The sequence below is a fragment of the Gigantopelta aegis genome, chromosome 6 (genome assembly GCF_016097555.1).
Source record: "Gigantopelta aegis isolate Gae_Host chromosome 6, Gae_host_genome, whole genome shotgun sequence".
NCBI classification, from domain to species: Eukaryota; Metazoa; Mollusca; class Gastropoda; order Neomphalida; family Peltospiridae; genus Gigantopelta; species Gigantopelta aegis.
In genome coordinates this window covers 16,507,457-16,529,633 of record NC_054704.1, presented here as the reverse complement: position 1 = coordinate 16,529,633, position 22,177 = coordinate 16,507,457, and the positions used below count along the sequence as shown (strand labels likewise).

At 35.9% G+C, this 22,177-nt stretch overlaps 3 protein-coding genes across 4 annotated transcripts in view; 1 reads left to right on the top strand and 2 right to left on the bottom strand.

The window, feature by feature from the left end:
* LOC121376144 (mRNA export factor-like) overlaps window positions 1-7,588 on the bottom strand; it is a 38,920-nt gene extending 31,332 nt beyond the window's left edge. The window contains exon 1 of the mRNA XM_041503949.1: window positions 7,463-7,588. The gene's annotated coding sequence lies outside the window, so the exon portion shown is untranslated. The remainder of the gene's footprint in view (window positions 1-7,462) is intronic.
* On the top strand, window positions 7,546-12,781 carry LOC121376143 (tRNA 2-selenouridine synthase-like). Of its 2 annotated transcripts, XM_041503948.1 has the most exons (4): window positions 7,658-7,674; window positions 8,028-8,158; window positions 9,206-10,166; window positions 11,348-12,781. In XM_041503948.1, exons 3-4 carry the CDS (start codon window positions 9,629-9,631, stop codon window positions 11,950-11,952), a joined length of 1,143 nt encoding a protein of 380 aa, XP_041359882.1. In that variant the 5' UTR covers window positions 7,658-7,674; window positions 8,028-8,158; window positions 9,206-9,628; the 3' UTR covers window positions 11,953-12,781. The 2 variants fall into 2 exon arrangements, with proteins under 2 accessions (XP_041359881.1, XP_041359882.1); XM_041503947.1 differs by lacking the exon at window positions 8,028-8,158 and having other exon boundaries at window positions 7,546-7,674.
* A 1,217-nt stretch (window positions 12,782-13,998) lies between these two features.
* On the bottom strand, window positions 13,999-21,962 carry LOC121376146 (ERI1 exoribonuclease 3-like). The gene is made up of 7 exons (XM_041503951.1): window positions 21,653-21,962; window positions 21,005-21,121; window positions 19,581-19,640; window positions 18,532-18,623; window positions 18,041-18,113; window positions 17,468-17,564; window positions 13,999-15,897 (listed from the first exon to the last, which is right to left on the bottom strand). The coding sequence occupies exons 1-7, from the start codon at window positions 21,926-21,928 to the stop codon at window positions 15,809-15,811; spliced, it is 804 nt and encodes a 267-aa protein (XP_041359885.1). The 5' UTR covers window positions 21,929-21,962; the 3' UTR covers window positions 13,999-15,808.
* Between the last annotated feature and the right edge of the window lie 215 nt (window positions 21,963-22,177).

The following is a 22,177-nucleotide window of genomic DNA, read 5'->3' as shown; positions in this document are numbered from 1 at the left end:
GGTATTATTAGTTTTTATATACCTCACTTGAATTTGATTAAACAATATTTATATTCATTTTCATTTATTTCAGCTTTATAGTAACCAATATTTTATATATATATAAATACTGTTATTATAGTGTAATGGCCCATTAAAATATTAAAAACAATTACATGTTTCATTTTAGGTGAAAGATTTAGCCTCAAAAGAAATCTTTATGCCATCATCTGTGATTGTTCAGAAAGCGTTAGAGGAACATGCAAATTACACAGCACTGCCTGGTAGCCGCCCTCAACCGGCCCTTCTCCAAAGAATCACAAATCGTCATAGAGAGAAACTGAGACCGAAAGAACCACTAGATCTGGATTTTGAGGTAATAAACATTTTCTTAGTTTCACTATGTTCAGATAAAATGATATACGTATTTGTTTTCTTAAGTAGAAACTATGTCAAGGAACTATTATAATCTATGTGCTTTATTGTTGTTTTTGCAGCTCAACTACGAGTACCTTCCTGAAAACTTTGTCCGGAAAGATGTCACAGTTGGTGAAAATCGTCAGATTATATGTGCTACGGATGATCAGCTGGACATCCTTTCTAAATCAGTAGTCTGGTATCTTGATGGTACTTTTAAGATTGTTTGGAGACCATTTGTACACAAGCCTTGAAATAAGTGGTCGGTCACGGTCATTGTCCGGTACAAATTTGTATCTTGTCAGTAACACTGTCGATTGCGCCGGTCATCATGTCCGAAGCTCGCGTTGTAGTAAATGCCAGCTGCTTTGGAGTCAAATACACTTAATGCACCGATTAATTTTTTTTTTTTATTACGAATGAAAAAACACAAATGTGTACCAGTGGGATTCGAACCTGTTCGCAGGGTACTTGACAGTCCAACACGAAGTTCATCTACAGTCCGCGTACCTGTTTAGTAAGATTTTTCATAGTCTCGATTTTGCGGGAACTTACATTGTAAAAAGTCATGTCACGCATATTAGTAATTGACCTTTTGTACTTAGCGTATACTTCCTGTGGCGTTTTCGTTTAAAGTTTGCAATTCAAATTGCCTCGTGGTTAACAATTAAAGGATGTTGAACAAAATAACTTCAGTGTTTGCTGTAAAAGAACAGACAGGTAACGATAATGACAAATCAACTGTCCCTGTTCCCAGTATCCGCGGCGGGCAGCCGCCGATTAAATCGTGCCCCCAAAAATTCCCAAACAAATATCCCGCAGAGTAGTATCTTAAAATCTAGCACTGAATTAAAATGGCAAAAGGAGGATTTAGTTAATACAAATGCCTCTTTGTGGCTACAGTTTGAAGAAAACACCAAAGGTGAGATTACCCTTCTGACGTGCTCACTCGATCTGCAAAACATTTAAAAAAGAAATGCAGTATAATCACGATTTTTCAGACGCATGGATCAAAGGGTCCAAAAATCTGCGTGTGTCAAATGCTAAAGATCACTCGGCAACCAAAAATATAGAATATTACCACAAACAAAACACTGATGACTTTGCAAAAAATGGATGAGTCTGAGTCAGATTATCATGAATCTGAAAGTTCAACACAAAGTGATAGTGACGATAGTTTCATGGGTTTCTTAAGCCCTATCCTAACCGGCCGCAAGCAATTATTTTAGAAATAATTGATTTCCATTGCCGCATCCTAACTGTACGCGCGCGACGCGACAGATTTATATGTCGCGTCGCACGCATGCGGTTAGGATACGGCAATTGAAATCCATGATTTCTAAAATAATCGCTCATGTAGCTCGCGGCTGGTTAGGATACAGCTTTACCAGAGGGCATATATTAATGCATCATAGACTAGGAAGTACGTAACAATAATAAATGTCATCATTTGATGACATTTGCCTTAATTGCTGCATTGGTTATTTAGTAATTAAATACGGTATATCAATGATTAAACAACATAAAACAATTTATTTCATTTTTATTTACAATGTTTTGTGACAGGTACAATTTCTTTTATGTCAGGCACAAATTAATTGGTGCAGGACATTGTGTCAGGTACACCAAATTTTTTTATTTCAAGGCTTGGTACAGATGTTTTCCATACATGCCTTTTTGAGATGTGGGGAGAATACAAAGCAAGTCCCTCTCGTCTTTGCTCTCATGTCATCAAGGAAAATGAAAGATTATAAAAAGGTATTATATTTTTCAGTTTTAAGTGCACTGTGTGATAGTTAACGCTTAATACTTGCAATATTTGTTTGATGCTTATAATTTAAGTCACAAATACTTGTGTTTTGTATGGTGTACAGTTGAAAACATAATATCTAATATGAATGGTTTCTTAAATTTGGAAAGGATTCTGTTTTGAAATACTTATTCAATATTTAACAGGTTATGAAAAAAGTTTTAAAACTTCTTCCATGCCAGCCAGCAGTGAATCTGTAATAGACTTCGAGCGAGGCATGTGGCAGTCAATTCGGGCCCTCTTCCCAAAGTCGCAGATTAAAGGGTGTGCATTCCATTGGGGCCAAGCCATCTGGACACGTGCAGTCAATCAGCTTGCAGGTGAAGTAGTAAAATTTTACGGGTACCAGGTAATAAGAGTAATTAATTTTGTCAAAAGGTTAACTTTAAACAAAAAATCTGCCAAAAAATCTGGGTATGGCGCCATACCCATTTTACCCTCTGGCAGAAACCCTGTCTACTGCTATTTATTGTATTGTATTTTGATATTAGTATTGCATTCACATGTATTTATGCACAACACATTAAATCACTAACGTATTGAGTATATTTATAGGTACAATACAGAGAGCATGATACCTGATACAAATTTATCAGGAAACTGATATCACTATGTTTTCTGCCCGCGGAGCATATCCATCCAACGTTTGACAAGTTGAAAGGCCAGATCAACGAAGATTCCCCCAAACTGGCAGAATTGGTCCATTACATGGACAAAACATGGATATCAAACACTATCTGGCCATGTGAATCCTGGACAGTGTTCATGCGCCCGACACGTACAAACAATGACGTTGAGGGTTGGCATAACAGGTATGTACAATTTACATTAAATTTTCTGGTATAATAATCTATTAGTTCAAATCTATTAGTTCAAATCACTACCTGACACGCATCGTGCATAATGAATAAATAAGTTGGAAAAAAGCATACTGAATATTTGTATCCTTAAGTGAAAAGTGAATGATGTATATTCTAAAATGTTTATATGTTTCTTTATTTTCAGAATCAACAGTCGGACCGGTAGTGGTACCTTGGGTATTTACCTGTTGATCCCGCTTCTCAACAAAGAGGCTGAATTACTATCCCTGCAGAACAGTCTTGGGCAAACTCAAGAAATTGCAGAGGAAGGGTGCCAGAGTCACACAAAAGATGCTTTTCGAAACTTGGGCACTTAATAGTGACGGGAAAATCAGCATCGGCCACCTGTTGAAAATCTGTTCCAGATTGGTGCATGTCGCTGATGACTGACACCGCAACGCTAGTGATTTTAAAAGTGTTTTAACTGTAGCTAGAGTATAGTGCTGTGGTTTGTTATGAAATGTGAAATAAAGTTATAATGATTTCAAGATTGTGTATATTTTGTTATACTTACAGGGGTGCACAAATGTGAAATTGTGATAGTTGCCCGGTGGGCAACCAGTAGCTGAAGTTTGGTTGCCCAACATCATCTCTTGGTTGCCCACATATTTCATAAAACGTTTTATGAATATAATTTTGAACTGTCTTTAAAATGAAACTGAAATTTAAAATGTTTTTATTATCATTACTGATCAGTTTAGTTTTATTTCTTTTTTAACATTATTTATCTACAGCTCATCTTTGTTTAGGCTGAAAAAAAGTTTGTTTTGTTTAACAACACCACTGGAGCACACTGATTAATTAATCATCGGCTATTGGATGTCAAACATTTAGTAATTCTGACTTGTAGTCATCAGACGAAACCCGCTACATTTTCCCTAATGCAGAAAGGGATCTTTTATATGCACTTTCCCACAGACAGGAAGGCACATACCGCAGCTTTTGTCTGGTTGTTATGCACTGGTTGGAACGAGAAACAACCCAATCAGCTGAATGGATCCACAGAGGTGGTTCGATCTCGCCTGGGCTGTCACAGTCATAATACTTGATGAACTCAGGGCTCATCCAAGATTAAAAATACCTGTTGCCAAAAAAACTGCCAAATGGGATTTTTATTTGCCATAATGAAAATGTTTTAGTCAAAATTGTTTTGTGTAGTACTGTATAGAGTATTTATACATGAATATGAAACTTGTATCTTTTTCAGCTAATTATGTACAAACTGGAATGCATTTGAATAACAAAAGTATCCCCGATCAAAATCAAAGACAGCAATGGGGGTAGGGGCAGTTAATATATGACTTTGATTTTTCAGTGGGTGAGGGGAGATATGCAGAGTTGGAAGCCAATGCCCTCTGCAAACACACCCAAAATTCTAAGGCCTATGGCATTAATAAAAATCTGAGAGCCAATACCCTTCTTATTTTTTAAAACAGTGCTCATTATTTCTGTAAAATAGCTATCTTTATTTTGGTTTGAACTGCTTTTAATTGTATTTTAAAATAACCCATCTATTCCACACCCCAACAATTTTGTAATTTGCGCCATGACTCAATTACTTGAACTAATTTTGAAAGTTAGTATTCTGATGTCACCGGTAGATGTCGCTCGAAGCACGACAAATTTCCCCGAGTGCACAGACTTGGGGTGCGTTCCTTTCACCTCTCCTGGGTATGTTCCAACTGTTCTGTCCTCTCCACATATCGTAAGACTTATTGGTTTTAAGGGTTTGTAACGTTTTGTATTGAGATACTTACTTGTCTGAACTTTATTGTTAATGAAAATGTGCACGAACTGTGAAGAAAAACCTCACAAATGAACGACAAGCAAACGATAACAAATCGATGTTGATTGCGCGAACCGTTCACGAGAAAACAAACTGAACCAAAATGATAACGGTCACGTGGTATACCAACATCTGTGACGTTGAAACGGTAAGATCCCCTCTAAAAATAGATTGGACCTCGTCTAGTCAATGTTTGTTTCTTAGTGGTGCATGCATTTTTAAGAAATATAAAAAATGCATTTTGTGGTATTACAAACATCAGGATTACCAGGATTACCAAAAAACACTTCAGGAGAATGGAAATGTATATTCTAAATAATAAAATGTAAGTAAAGTGTAATTTTATTTGTGAAAAATGGGTTTAATAGCGAAAAACAATGGCGTAATGGTTAACAACTAGGGCGTGTCCCTTTAAGAATGCTGACTTCACATTATGACAACTAAATACTGCATGTTCCTTTCCTGCGATCGCGAAATGAATGAGTGCGAAATTAACAAAGACAAAGGAAATAAACAAACGAAACAGCAATTAAGTATTCATTAATGCGAACAACTATTTGGTGGTGGGTTTTTTCTCACAAATTTACATCAAGATTTACTTGCGTGTAATCGTATTGTTTAATGTCTGCAACAATGTCTTTTGACACGTGCAAGTCTCGGCGGACTGTCAAGCGTGATCTATATGCACACTGAGAACAGCCAACGAACGGTTTCCAAATGTTCGCGAACTATGCGATTGGTTCCCGACGTGGACATTGGGTTTAACGTGAATCACTATAACCAGTTTAGTGGACGTTTTTGTTTTGCTCGGTCTACCTGAACTCGGCCCTAGCCTACTTGTCTTTGGCCCTGAACTAGCATATGTATTGAAACTGATACGCAATTTCGGTCCGTTTTTATTACTTTGGCTCAATGACTTTACAGAGTTAAAATAACACACTACAGATTTTTCAGACTTTTCTTGCATACATGTTGCCGTTAAAAATAACCGTGATTATTAAAATAAGTAAACATTGTTATGCTGAATTCTTGATGACACCGCTTCTTGTTACCAGTCGCGAGATCCCTGTTAATATTTGGTATTATTATTATATGTTAGGTGTCGGATAGATTATGTAACCGATTGTTCACATCGGAAGATAGAAAATGACTCAGAACTGGATGCTTGTTAGTGTAGTTAGTGCCCTTTGCTAATAGCCACCATTCTGAAACGTATCTGTCTGCATTGAACTCGTCAAAATCATGCACGGTGGACGCTGAGTGGATGGCAGCGTTAGGGTGGATATTTATATTGCCTGTCAGTCTAGTTATCAGTTTCGATACTTTTGAATTGCCCATGGCTGTCGAGTGTCGGGAAGTTTTGTTTTATGATTTTCTTGGTTGCCCGTCGGGGCAACTGTTTGACAAAGAATGGTTGCCCGCAACATATTTTGGTTGTCCCGGGCGCGCGGACAACCGATTTGTGCACCCCTGTACTTAATCATAAACTAGACCACACAGTGATATTCTACATCGATACTGATCATGTGATGTGACTGTTGATTATAACAATTGTTTATCCAACAGCAATAATGCAGGCTAGCATAGGCAGAGAATCTGTCGACAGTGGGCTAAGGACATAAGCCTATATAAGATGGGGGGGGGGGGGGGGGGGTCTCGTATCATATGAAATGATCATCAGTGGCAATATACACATGTTCATTTAAACCTTTGCTCACTTTACAAGGTATTTTACGAAACCACTATGGTACGAAATGACCAAACATTATGGTACGAGATGGTAAAAAGTAGGTACGAAATGGCTATGGTACAAAATGACCAAAGCACTATGGGACGTAGCCCGAGTACTCTGACTGTAAGAGAGCTAGACGGACATTTGGACATAAACACGCTCTCATTACAGTCAGAGACCAACCTATGTCTTTTTTTGGCAATTCCTGACTACCAAACGGTAGGCAACGAGTCCCGCTCTAATACCACAACAATCCTATGTTTGACGTCGCCGAGCTTTGTAATTGTTGCGACGGAGTGTCACGAAGTGTAGCTGAATGTGGGTGCTGTTGGGTTTCTTTCTGTAGTATGTGTATTAGTGATTAATATGTGGATTTTTTTGTATCACTTAACTCGAAAATTATTGATGTAAAGGTATTTGACGTCAAAAATAGGATTGTTGTGGTATTAGAGCGGTAGGCAGAATTGCCAAAAAAAGACATAGGTTGGTCTCGGACTGTAATGAGAGCGTGTTTATGTCCAAATGTCCGTCTAGCTCTCTAACAGTCAGAGTACTCAGGCTATATGGGACGAAACGACTATGGTACGAAATGACTAGTAACCGCTTAAACCCTAACCCTAACCTTAAACTAATTCTAACAAATATTTCTTTAAAATCGTTATGGGAAAAATAAGCAACTCATGCCAAGTCTTAACTGACAAATTTTTCAGTTATATAATTAACCGATTCCGAAACAGAAACTCAAAACTTTACTCATATTGCCGTCTTAGATGGCGTCTACTCCAGTCAAGACTACTGGGAAGCTTTATCTGGCTTTTACCTTAGTTATCACCTTCTGTCAGCAAACCAATTACAGAAATACACCAAAACATATTTACCTATGGCAATAATGACTTCACAATATGTTTCTTTTTTTGCAAAAACCGCCGATTTTTATTTGTAACGACTAACTTGTGATTGCATCTGGCCTAGACTGGTTCGAGTTTGTTAGTTCAACTGTTGGTATTGCACCACTGATCCATTACTTTAGGAAACATTAAACGAAGTGGATCAAACGGACAAAACCAGTCGGTGCCGGTAACGTGTTGAGGTAATTTTCCCATTCCTAATTACGTCAGTTACTTTTTTCAGATTTGTTTGTAATACTAAAATAAATATTTAAATTATATTTTCGATACAGTCCGATGAACCCCAAATGTACCTGAAACAAATTTAAACAGACATAATATTAGTCATATTAAAGGGGAACCATCAGGGCCCGATACGTGACTTTTCTTGGAGGGTGTCGCGTTAGAAAGTTGTAGGTTTTTTTTCCTTCCCCTAAATGACACCACTAGATCTAGAACACACACTGATTTATTCATCATCGGCTAAACATTTTATAATACCGACATATTGTCTTAGAAATTAATATCAAAGAATCTTTTATGCACCATCCCACAGACAGGATAGCACATACCATGGCCTTTGATATACCAGGCATGATCCACTGGCAGGAATGTGGGCCCAGCGACGGAGATCGATCCCAGACCAACCATTCATCAGGCGAGCACTTTACCATTGTACTGAGTACGGTATGTCCCACACCCTTGTTTTGACTTCATACACAATAAATATAATGTATCAAATTTCGTAAATAATACAATTTTTTAATTGCAATTTTGCTTTGGAATTTTTCCAGCATTCTTAAAACAAAAACATCATGCACGCAATTTATTGTTAAATTGAAAAGAGATGCTAAATGATGTCATTCAAATTCAAAATTAACTATATTATTACAATGCTTTGCCACTTTAAAATAAAAACTGGTCTACATACCGTGACCCCTGTCAAAACAGTTTCAAGAGCAGACAATGTTTTTATTTTTCATAATTTTAGACAAAATATGAAGTATAATTTTTAAAAAGAGTACCATTCCGGCATTCGTCAAATATATCATATAAAAAAATTACTGTTACATATCGTATGTTATATTTATTGTGCATGACACCAAAACAAGAGTGCAAAAAGTGACTGTCATCTATCATAGACTTGCAGTACACCGTATTCCAATTTTTTTTAGTTTGTGAGAGTATTCCCACTCCTAGCTTGAGCAGGCTATTCTATTTATAAGTGAGCCTCGAAGGATAAATAGAGATTATTATACAAGCTTGTGTGTCGTACTGATTTTACGAAACAAGTGTCAGGATTATTGTATTATCCACATTATCCAAAACATTATTTTTATGAATAACAAGCTAGGACCATGTCAAAATGTTCGAAACGCAACTAAAAAGAGATGACAAAACATCATTTTCCGAAATGACGTCATTTTTATAAGCGTTTACACTGAGGAAACCACATTAAGTTATGACATCGCTTCACAAAATTACGTCATTCGGGGTGCACATGAAATCCATATGACACACGTGGGTCATACTGATTATATTTCCCTGAATATCTTGAACTATGTGGATAATAAAGTTCATGTTATTAAGTAGTTATTCTCTAGTGTTTGTCGTTTTTAAATTATGCATTCAGAATTCAAGTTACATGTGTTTCTTATTCCTTTCTGTTTAAAACTTTTTCTTGTTTTCTTCAAATGTTTTTATGTAAATAAATCACTATCTATTTTATTACAGAGTTGTGTTAGTGAGAGTATTATTGGCTTTAGTTACATCATGCCAACTGTCTTGAAACACACTACAGTATGAAAAACATTGGACTCCACAACAAGCTTTCTTTGACAATGTTACTCTGATCAAGGTGGCGATACACTGAGCTTCGAATACACCAATATCAGAAGTTGGCTTGATAATGAGCTGTTTTTGTTTATCAAAGGAGATGTACTTCTAACTAATATTCATACCTTGGACACTGAACTTCACATAGCCATTCTATGACAAGCTGTTTTTCAGATATATATTGATAGCTAAAGAACTAACATGTATACATTCTTTGTACAATTTCACTCTATATGATTCTTATGTTGTAATGACATCAAGATAAATGTGGAAATAACTATAAAGAACTAACATCTATACCGTTTGTATCACGCAACCACAATGAGAAGTGCCATTATGTCTTTACTGTTAAGGAGAAACCTTTATCTAAGAATTACACCATTATGCCACTGTGTCTCAACATCTCCTGAAGGTAATTTAAAAGCCGGAGAATACATCGTCACCAGTAACCCTCATGAGCCTCTTGCCACAGATGTCATTGATGTCCGAACACAAGCTGAATTTCTTGAGGATCACATTCCTGGCGCCATCAATATGCCTGTACTTGACAATAAGCAGAGACATGATGTTGGGAAACTGTACAATGAGTTGCCATTTGAAGCTCGCAAGACTGGAGCACAGATCATATCCCACAACATTGGTCATCATATAGAACAGTACTTTCAGAACAAAGGTCAGGAGTATTGTCCCCTAATTTATTGCTGGCGTGGAGGTCAGAGGTCAAGGAGTTTGGCCATTGTCTTATCTCAGATCGGTTTTAAGGTATACATGTTGCATGGTGGGTACAAAACGTACAGGAGAAAGGTGATTCAAGATCTTGAGGAATTACCACAGCAGTTTGACTTCAGAATTATTTCAGGTACTGTACATATCCCGGGTTGTTAATTTACGGCCCATGGTCAGATTTTACTATTTTTTGTGTGCATAAAATAAATTTTACCATGTACATATATAGCATGGATTCATTTGAAATGTTGAAAAATTACCTTTATTTAAGTATGGTATCAGGGCTGTAGCAAGCAGGTTATTGATTTTGACATTTTAAATACATGAAATGGCTGCAAAATGTTATTTCAGAACCTCTAGATTAAAACATTTCCAGATGGCCCCTGTCTTGCACCTTACATGCTCATTCTTTTCAAGAATTCGTCTGCCCTCCAAGCAAAAAAATAAAAATGCTAGCTACGGCTTTGGGTATAAAGCTTTCAGTTTTAAAGATCACTTTATATCCACTGATATGTAGCTCAGTGATCTCCCACGAGGCTATTTCCTCGAGAGATGCAGAACTTGCTGATCTGTGCACTTAAGAGATCCATTCCTGCCATCTGAAAAAAGTTGCTTATGTACAGAAGGGCTTATTCTGTAGCACTTTAGTCCAACCTACACACTTCATTCATGTGCTCAGTCCATCCACTTAATTACTTCCATCCATTGTCTGTCTTTCCATCCTTCCATACCAAATCCATTCATCCTCCCATCCATATCAAAACCATACATCCATCCTTGCGTACCAAATCCATTCATCCACCCATCCATATCAAAACCATTCATCCACAATACCAAAACCATACATTCATTCTTCCGTACCAAATCAATTCATCCACCCATCCATATCAATACCATTCATCCCCAATACCAAAACCATACATCCATCCTTCCGTATCAAATCCATTCATCCATGTCAAAACCATTCATCCACAATACCAAAACCATACATTCATTCTTCCATACCAATTCAATTCATCCACATCAAAACCATATATCCACAATACCAAAACCATACATCCATCCTTCTGTACCAAATCCGTTCATTCACCCATCCATATCAAAACCATTCATCCACAATACCAAAACCATACATTCATTCTTCCGTACCAAATCCATTCATCCACCCATCCATATCAAAACCATTCATCCATCCTTCCATCAATTCATCTGTCTGTCCATCCATGCAACCACCTTTTCACCTAATAACCAACCAAGCACCCATATCAAGTCCAATAAAAAAGTAAGTAAAATAAATCCGTTTTACATTGACAGGACTGACAGGAACTGGTAAGACTCTGATTCTGCACCGACTGCAGGAGCTGGGAGAGCAGGTGCTGGACCTGGAGTCGGCCGCCCACCACAAGGGTTCTCTCCTCGGTCTGTGGCACGGGCAGCAGCAGCCGTCACAGAAGTACTGGGAGTCTGTCATCAGGAGAGAGCTGTCACAGTTCGACACCAGTAAACCGGTGTGGGTGGAGTCAGAGAGCAGACGCATCGGCAACTGTGTAATTCCTACAGAACTGTTTGAAAAACTCTGCCATTCACCGAGGAGTGAGATAAACCTGTCTGTAGGGGAGAGAGTGAAGCACATCATCAGAGACTATCCAAATTGGATAGATGATGTAGACAGTCTGTGTCAGATTGTGTGGGCACTTAGGGTACATGTGGGGGAGAAAAAGGCACAGTTTTGGTGTGATCTGGCAAGACAGCAGAGGTGGGACGAGTTTGTTGAATACATCTTGGTCGAGCACTATGACAAATCATACAGCATGTCTCAGAAGAAAAATCGGAAACACCAGACATTCGACAAACACTTTTTAGCAGACCTTTCTGATGAATCAATTAATGAGTTAATGGACAACCTCCTCAAAAAATGACATATAGTTTTTAAAAATGTTACAGAGATGGGTTAAGTTTGTAAAACAAAGAAAAAACCCACCAGACTTTTTAACAGATCTTTCTCACAAATCAATGAATGGCTTAAAGGTGCTATCTAAAAGTTGCATAATGTGTCTTCCTGGGCAATTTGTAAAAATCACTTTCTATGCAAATAGGTGGGGTAGATTCTATTTATGTCTCTGTATGCACCTACTTATCCAATTACTAAAGTGTATTATGGATTACATATGCCCATATAGAATCACTAAATCATTTAATTTACTAGTAAAAACAAAAATCTGTTAAAAACTCTTTAGTGGCTAACTGATGGAATGGGGTGTGTTCAGTTGAGGCGAACCCTCTGTGATGTTACGCCAGGATTTTTAAAAGACAAATGTGCTGTCTTTTGTTCAACTCATCGGTCTCTGACAGCCCTATCCAATCAATTTGCCAGATTCTGTGCATTCACTGATTTCTTAAGATTTGGTATGATGTGATGTGATATAATATTACAATTTCAATATTCCTGAGTTATTTATGCAAAGATTATGCATGGGATTGATTTCTAGTTATTCATAAATAAATGCAATAATAGTAAAATACAGCATTTGTATCAATGAATCGTGATACAGCATCTTTAAGAGACAAACTTAAAAAGTGGAATATTCAATTTTAAATCTGAAGTGCCTAACACTTTATTATAACAGACTATTGTGGCAAATGAAGAATTTTTTTATTTGATAACTTAAGTGTTACTGTTAAGTTTTGAGTTTTGTGGTATTATGTATGAACATTTTACAACATTGTGATAAAGAGTGTGCTATATCAGAGCTGACTTCAGTTTGTTTATAATAATTAGATGTGATATTGACAAAACTGAGTATCTCACACATTTTAACACTAGATAGAGGATAACAACTTTATAATAGATCCTTCTGACGGGTCATTAATGGGTTAATTGTAAACCTTTTGAAACCTAATATTCAACATTAAACAAAGTTACTTACTTGTTCATTATATTTCAAAGTGGAGACTTCTTATTAAACCCACCTTGGTAAACAAGGATGGAAGGAAGAAATGTTTTAAACAATGACACAGTACATTTTAATTACAGTTATATGGCATCAGACCAATAAATTAATGTGTGTGGACAATAAGACATGAAATCTGCTGCCGTTCCATGAGCTACTCTTTTTAGATTAGCAGCAAGAGATCATTTATACGTCCAGACAGGATAGTACATACCATGGCCTTTGTTACACAAGTTGTGGACGAGAAATAGCCAAATAGGCCCACCGACGGGAATTAATCTTAGATTGATCACTCATCAGGTGAGCCATTTCCTCTGGGCTGCAGTCTGCCCCTTACTAAACAAAGTAATTAATCTGTAAGAGGCTCCAACCCAGAGCGAGTTCTCAAGAGCCAATGGGTAGGTGTAAGGCCACTACACCCTCTTCTCTCTCACTAAACACTAATCGACTAACAACTAGTCCACTGTCATGGACAGACAGCCCAAATACCTGAGGTGTGTGCCCAGGACAGCATGCTTAAACCTTAATTGGATATAGGCACGGAAATGAGTTGAAATAAAATGAAATCTGTAAAGTAGCAGAACATTTTATTGTAAGACATGGGTCCAGCATTTGACATTGCTGGTGACTTGATATGAGGCAGGAGGGGGAGATAAGTTTGAGGTGAGAGGAATATGGAATTTGTTTTACTGAGTAATCAAATTCATTATACACAGACCAGTCAGAATTATAGGCCAACAAATAAAATGAGTGCTCAGCCTAAACGTTGAAGGCAATTTGAGAAATTTAGATGATCTACCAATTAAGTGTTTCAGACTATTTACGAAAAAAATGAAAGTCGACATGGAAATTTATAAACTCTGCACAGATATACTGGCACAGTCTTCACAGCAAGTGTATGTACCTTGCTGACAAAAACAAAACATTAAGTACAGAAAACATTTGATGACAAAATGAGCCACTGAGCGTCACAAATATTTTCATCCAGGAAAACAAAAGATACTGACAAACCACTGTTACAGTAGTACTAAGCATTTGGCAAACTAGTACTTTTTTTAATATACGAAAATTCAGATATATTGTCTATGATCTATACAGATTACAAAAAAGTACATAGTAAAAAACCCTCAAATACTATGACTATGATCTGTACAAATTACAGAATCTCACATACTTTGTAATCTATGTAAATTAAAAAACCAAAAAAACCCTACTACATGTTAAAAAAGCATTGTCTTTGATGTGCAAATTACAAAAGTTAGTTCCTTTATAAAGATATCCAAATTACATCACACATATCTGTTGTCTATGATTTGTACAAAAGCATTTATAATACAGTAATTACCAAAGCCAAATTCCTTTGTCTATACACAATATTACAAAATTTGGGATAATTGGTTTGCATAATAGTCCAATCACTCAAAACCAGTAAACCAGAATATCGGTACATGTTTTAACACTGAAACTGGAAATTCCTCCATCATTTACGGTTTTCAAGATACATATGGTATGTATAAATGGATTAATTTCATGTTTTGCTGATATAGTTGGAATTGACACATCAAGAAAACACATGATGGTTTACACCAGTAAATATGTCTATAACAACCCCCCCCCCCCCCATCCCCCCCAAACCAAATTATTTTATTATTCTGAATCTACTCAAATTATAAAAATAGCAATTTTTGAATTATTGAGAGAAATAAAATCCTTTTGTTTTACCACATTGCAGTCTCATCAGTAGGCTATCTTTCAAACTAATGAGTTGATCACATATCTGGCTATCCTTGCAAAACAAAATTGGTAATCAATCTGTTCTGTTGAAAGACTGATAACAATAGAAGTATTTGGTTAAAATCTATCTTGAGTGCTATTTCTGTACGGTATATGTTAAACTCCATACCTTCCTACCATTTAGTATTTTAAGAGGTCTCTCCATATAAACTGTTATAGCTGTATTTAGCCTAAACCAGGTCACATATCGGTTTAAAAAAACGGAATTGGGTCACTACATGTACAGAACTTCACTTCGCTTCCTATTTATTGCACAAGTTTATTTTGCGCAAGAATATACACCATATCACCGCATAGTGGTTGAGTGGTATGTTCTTGCCTAAAATAAATAAGTGCAATAAATAGGAAGCGAAAACAACGTATGTGAAGTTCTGTATTTATTACATACCCGGTACCTTCTTTTAATTTTGACAAAAATGGTTTCTAATTTAACATCATATATAACTACACTTTCTTAAATCTATTAATCAATCCTTCTTTCATGGACTTAATTAAGAATCATACTCTGCAGCAATCTTGTGTAATGTTTGAAATACAAAGTGATATAATTTGTAAATCAGACATGACATCAGTATTAAAAAGGCACTGACTCCAGTAAAAATAAAAAGGGAATTCCCCATTTACAAATTCCAGTCTAGATCGCACATATATGTGATCCAAGATAAAATTAATCACACAGCTTGAAAATGTCTTTATCACTATATTAATATACAGTCTTCTCCAGCTAGACAATAAGGGTATTTTAAAACTAAAAAAGGGTTCTATTTCAGATTTTTCTGAGGCAGAGATAACTGTCGCTGCCTCTGTCCCTGGCAAGGCATGACCTTGGTTTTAGATGTCATGGTGCTCTGTAATAGTATTTCTTAACCACTGATCCAAGGGCCTGTTTATTCATAGCTGCATTTTTGCCAGACCATTATGTGCACAGATCTAATGAAATAAAACATGTACAAATGGACGGAATCATAAAAGTAGTTCAGATCACTAGATGAAGATCTAGAAAGCTGGTTTTCAGTATCCAAATATTGGCCTATAGCTTTTCAGGATGAGAAGTCTGTTGGAATATGTGTCCTTGCTGAATCATGGTTATCAATATGCTGGCAATGTTCTTACAATCATCTGAAAAAAGAAAACAAGCATTTTTTTCTTACACACACGTTGATGAGAACACCATGCGTTATTTTTGGTTACACATGGTTGTTAAAACATGTTCGTGTGTTAACAATTTTAAGAAATACGACCAGCTGCTCCTAGATGATGAACATACAATCAATAAAAAAAACTACACAATGGAAATCAATCAGACTGACATATAGTTAACCCAACATTCATGTGTCTGTGATGCGTAAGTCGGCTACAAGTCGACTGTAAATAACTTTTAGTCGAAAAAGATGTTAAAATTTGCTTAAAACCTGTTTTTTGAGGATATATAAGAAATAGAATAATACATTCGTGTCCATTAGATTCGTGTCCATTTATCTCACAACTCGTTTAAAAATGTATCAAACTCTTGCTCGTTAGATACATTTTAAAACAACTCGTGAGATAAATGGTATCCAATGCCGTTACCATTACTAACGGCCACCACAATCCCCTACCTCACCCCCAAGTAGGACTACGTTAAAATGATCTCTTATGGGTCTGTCTTAGGCAAAACACCAGCCTAGGTGGTGCAGTTGTTAAGCCATCAGACTACAGGCTGGTAGGTACAGGGTTCGCAGCCCGGTACCGGTCCAACCCAGAGCAAGTTCTTAAGGGCTCAGTGGGTAGGTGTAAGACCACTACACCCTCTTCTCTCTCACTAACCAACTAACAACTAGCCCACTGTCCAGGACAGACAACCCAGATAGCTGAGGTGTTTGTCCAGGACAGAGTGCTTGAACCTTAATTGGATATAAGCACGAAAATAAGTTGAAATGAAAAATAAGACAAAACAAGTATCAACTTATGGACAATAGTAGAAATGATTCTAAAAGTCGAACTGACACTTATTGATAGTTTCTACATTAGACATTGGTGATGTTCCAATGTTTGACTGTAGTGATAGAAACATGATCTGTTGGGCTGTACCAATGCCACATGCATAGTGTACTGGCGCCATTTTTGTAGGGGGTGGGGGACAGACTGATTTTTGCCCAAATAAAACAAAAATGCCAAAATCTGGATAACAACATTTATTCATATTAGCATCACACCAATGGCTGTATAAGGTTGCAAACGACCACTATGCATTTTTACATGGATTACAACTAATACTGCCTGTAGAATGATGGAAATACATGGTGATAAGGTCTTAGGCAAGCTCATTTTGCACAAATAATGCTATCTTTTTTGCACGAATTTGCCTCTTATCTTGTATGCTTACTGTCATATGCGATGATCAATAATAAAAATCATACTCAGTTTAGAAAATGTTAACTAATCATTGTTCCTACAGTGTAGATGTTGAAACTGATATAAATATTCCAAGATTAAAAAACAAATGTCAGTGTACATAAAGAAAATGGATACTGAATAGGTACTGATGGTAGAGCTAGCAATTTGTAGGGTCTAATCATTTAAATTGTTCTTAGTTTGTATTATTCTATCTGACTGAATGTTAATAGGTTGATTAATTGGTTGCCAATATTATAACTATTGGTCGATGATGCAATTGCAACCATTTCTCAACATTACTAACCATACATACCTATTCCACTATGGTGTCTGCCTTTGTGTGGTATATTCAACTTGCTCAGCATACCCATCATGCCTCTAGGGAACACACCAGTCAAGTTTGCAAAAGACTGAAGAGAAAAATACAAATCAAACTATGTTTTTAATGAATCAATTAATAGTAATGTTATTCTATGTGAATTACTCAATATTCAGAATCATTTATAAATTTTAGTTTGAGATTAAAACAAAAACATATACAATTGTTTTAATACCATGTATATGTAAATGCAAACTTTATATTCCATTGATTTATGTTTTGAACATTTATAACTGTTCAAGATATCCAAAGTAGAAAAAACTTTAACACTAATAGCTGTCAATGCCTTTTATTCTTGCATTGTAATAAATGTGCCAGATTTGTTTCTTTCTAACTCTTTACTGATGAGGCATAGATTTACAACAGAGTGAATAAGTATCTAATTAAGGAAGAGTAGCCTAAAAACAAAGTAGCAAGAATTTGTTAAGTGATTAATATACAAAACATCAAATCAACAAAAGATGTTTCATGATACAAAATTATGGTCTAGTAAGTTAAAAGTCTTACCTTCTTAATGTTTATCCATCGTGAAAAAACAGGATGTGGCTGAATATTAAAATATTTACACTGACTGGGAAGCCTGAAAGGAAAAACTGATTTTTTAATTTTTTATATTTACCATCATATTTACAAGATAAAGTTAAAAGTATTAATAAACCTCGGAAAATGACGTCAAATGTGATGTCATTACATAAAACAGGTCATGAAAGGACATTAAAAACTGATTTATGTATATTTTTAATTAAATAAGTTGTGTTGTTTGCAATTATAAAAATTGTTTGCTTTTTTTGTGTGAATTTATCAATGTAGAACAATTACAAATTTAGTACAAAATTACTTCGCAATTTTATACAATTTGTGACTGTTAAATAAATTTAAAATGTCAAACAATTCTTATATAATTCACATAATCGAACAATCGGTTATCTAGGTAAAAATCATACTTGAGTTTTTTTAAATACGGTGTTGTTATTTTAACAACAGATGTTAATCCTTACATAGTTTTGAGATCCCAGTCTCCACACGTGACAAATATGGAGGAGACCCCGTCCTTCATCAAACCTTCGGATAACATCCACTCATGAAAAGCCTATGTAATAAGAAAAAAGTGAAAAACAAATTGTTTAACAAATACATACTAGTATTTGAAATGTCTTATTTCATATTATATCATACACAGGTAGCAGCACATAGAACATTATGCTAAAACATGTGTAAATCATACTGAAAAGGTTGCATCTAAAACAAGTTAGCAGTCAATAAAGTTAAATGTCAAGTGAACAAAAGATAACGTTAACAGTTTGGTGAAGTATTTTTGAAGAGTATATATATATATATATGCTAGTTTAAAGTTTGTTTTGTTTAACGACACGACTTGAGGACATTGATTAATTAGGTTAAGTTAGGTAATTGTGCCTCCATCCAGAAAAGGTTTGGCTATTGGATGTGAAACATTTGGTAATTCGGATATGTAGTCAAAAGAAGAAACCTGCTACATTTTTTCTAATATTTTGTATGGACTTTCCCACAGACACGAAAGCACATACCACAGCCTTTGACTGGTTGGAACAAGAAAAAAATCCAATTAGTTGAATGGATTCACCGAGATGGCTCGATCCAGTGACGCAAACACCTCAAGCGAGCAATCAACCGACTGAGCTAAATCCAGCATCATACAGTCATATTCAGTTATTCTTATTTAAACTCAACAAAATGCAAAAAAGGAGGGAAAATGTGTACCAAACAAGCTAACTACCCAAATTAACTTTCAAATAATGTGGTATGAGTTTGATCATTGTTCATTGTAGCTCATGTTAGCTGTTTGAAATGGAAGAGAACCAGATTTTTAACTAGAAAATAATTTGAGGATATGTATTAAAAACAAAACAGACCATAAGTGTCCCTATACTAGGTTTGTAATTTTAAACAGCATCTATCATCTACCTAAAAATATATATAATAATATCCATTAATAATTAAGATTTTAGGGTCTTCATTTTACTCTCCGCCAACAAAAAGATGATGTACAATAACTGATAAAACGTACCTCCAGAGTCTCTTTCAAATGAGGTTTACCATCCACCATGTCTTGAATGATGCCAGTGAGCTGAAAAATAACACTGGCCATCAGTTGTTGTTTTTGTTTTCAGGGTTTTTTTTGTTGCATTTAGTGACACCTGGGCTTGCATTTTAAGGTAGGCCACACCCACCATTGCCAACACAAAGTACCAAACAGGTGGGTAACAAATTGCCCACATAGCCCAAAATAATGTTGAAAAATCGACCCGCCTACAGAGGTACCCTCCCTATGGCTGTTGACCAATCTCAACTGTTAAATACTAACAGAAATAAATATTGTTCAATTCACAAAGTTGAAATGCAAGCATTAGTGATGTTTAATTCTTAACCTACCATACCTTTAAAATGAGGTTCTGGACTTCTTGATTCATAATTTCAGAAAAGAAAACCTAAAATAAACTGGGGAATATCAATGAACAGCTTTAAAATACAGACAACTGAGTCAACATATGTTTAGGGATGCCCACTTAAAATAAGTTATTCTAAATCAATTAAAGACTGTAAAAAGCAGATTTTGGCAAACTCTTTTTAGCCAACCTGCATATTTGAAATCACAAGGCCTGTGATACCTACCTACCACCCAACAAATACCAACACACCTAGCCAGAAGCATACAGTTATGTCAGTACAGTAAAATAATGTAGAATAAATTGACCAATCATTGAGTCATGTTGATAACCTGTAGGGGACAGTGGGGAGTTTCAGAATTGGTAGAGGGCAAACCAGTCTTGGAGTGAGTCCATCATTTTGAATTGTCACGTACTAAAGCACTAAGGCAAGTCAGTAATTTTTTTGGGACAGCTACCCAGATTGAGATTCGTTGATCAGGCATTGTGATGAGTTTTGGAAGTGAGCCGACCTGCTTCATTACTATTATGTGTACACATATGCATTTCGAATATCACTAAAGGTCATATAAATTATGAGAATCTTTCCTGCTGATTATTAAGAAAAACAGGCTAAAATGTGGCTCACACAGGTTACAGCTGCCAGTCTGCCAGTTTGAAAACATAGTGCATGTTCTATGTTGTCTGTTGCCAGATCTGTAGGTCACACCAGCACAGACACAGTGTGTCTTGTCACATTTGATATGGTGCATTTCATTTTTGACTGGTACCATACTCACCAGACTCATAATCATTATCATAATTATTGTTGGTGTTATAGAAAAATATATATCTAAAGATAACAGTTAATATATATTGAAAACATGTAAGAGTTCACAGACCTAGATGTCAAAATACACCAGATGTGGGGTCTGCCACACTCTCCAGACCCAGACCCAGCTTCACTGTGGGCCTACAGCATATCACCAGATTCCACCCCCACTCTGCTGAACTCTATTAACTTGTGGTCTAGGTACATTCCTGCCTTTGCTACATAAGAACTTACTTCAGTGCAAAATGGTGTAATCTGTTTATGAACTTGTGGTTGAACATACTGGTGAAACTGAGACTCAATCTGCAGGGTTTTCGCATTCACTTTGAGACATGGAAATTCTATGATCTCCTGAAATAGAGCAAAACAACAGCTATGAAAATAACACACAACATTTTTAAATAAAGGCGGGTGGTGGTGTTGGATTTTTTACAATTCATTACATTGTGGGAGTCAGTATTGTGTTGTGGTGGATTTCAGATATTCCTTTCATTCAAAAGAATGCATATTTTATTTATCAAATTTCAAACTTTTGTCATACATACATACATAGTCTAAAGGGCCATAGTAAGTGTTAAGAAAAGTATTGAGTTAACATGCCCCACACACTAATACATACAAAGAATAAATAAATTTGATTTTAATTTGTTTTTAAAGTGCTCTCAAAATTTCTGATTCATCCTGCAAGGCTGGATCTGCAACTGTCACCATTAAAATTAAATCAAAGAAATTTAAGTAAAGAAAAATAAAACCAGAAATGAAAGTTAAAAGTATAGAAAGAAATATTAAAAATAATGTTTAATAAAATGATAAAAAGATAGAAAAGAGATACATTGATGTACAGGAAATATATTGTGTTTATGCTATAACTGCTCGGTCAACCTGTGGAATCAGTCGCGATTTGTTGTCACATGTTGCTTCAAAGTCTAACACTAAAAGGTAGTCAAATTTCTGTTTTGAAATTGCGTTTGTCCGTGTAACAGCCATATCTTTGGTCTGTGTATCACTGTTAGTAGTAGTCGTACTGTAGATACTGGATCGAGCCACCCGCAAATAAAATACCGATGAGCAAACAGAAGCAAATAGCTGTTTTATACAATCACATGTTATGACACGTTGCCTTGAAATGGGTAGATTTCGACGCAAAAGTCGTTGCATGTTTGATGAACACAACTACTAAAAATAACTTCCGGGATTAGACTATACCACTTTCATTTTCTGACAGTGCTTATTAAAACGGCGTAGCAAATAGGTGAATTTACTCAATAAATTGATACTTTCGTTTTCGGGGTTGGCGGGTGAGAAATAATAAATGATAGTTAATCAAGGTAAACCTCAACATATTTGACGTAATACTTGACGAAGTAGTGTGTTATCACTGTCGCATCAAAAACGCCAAATATATAT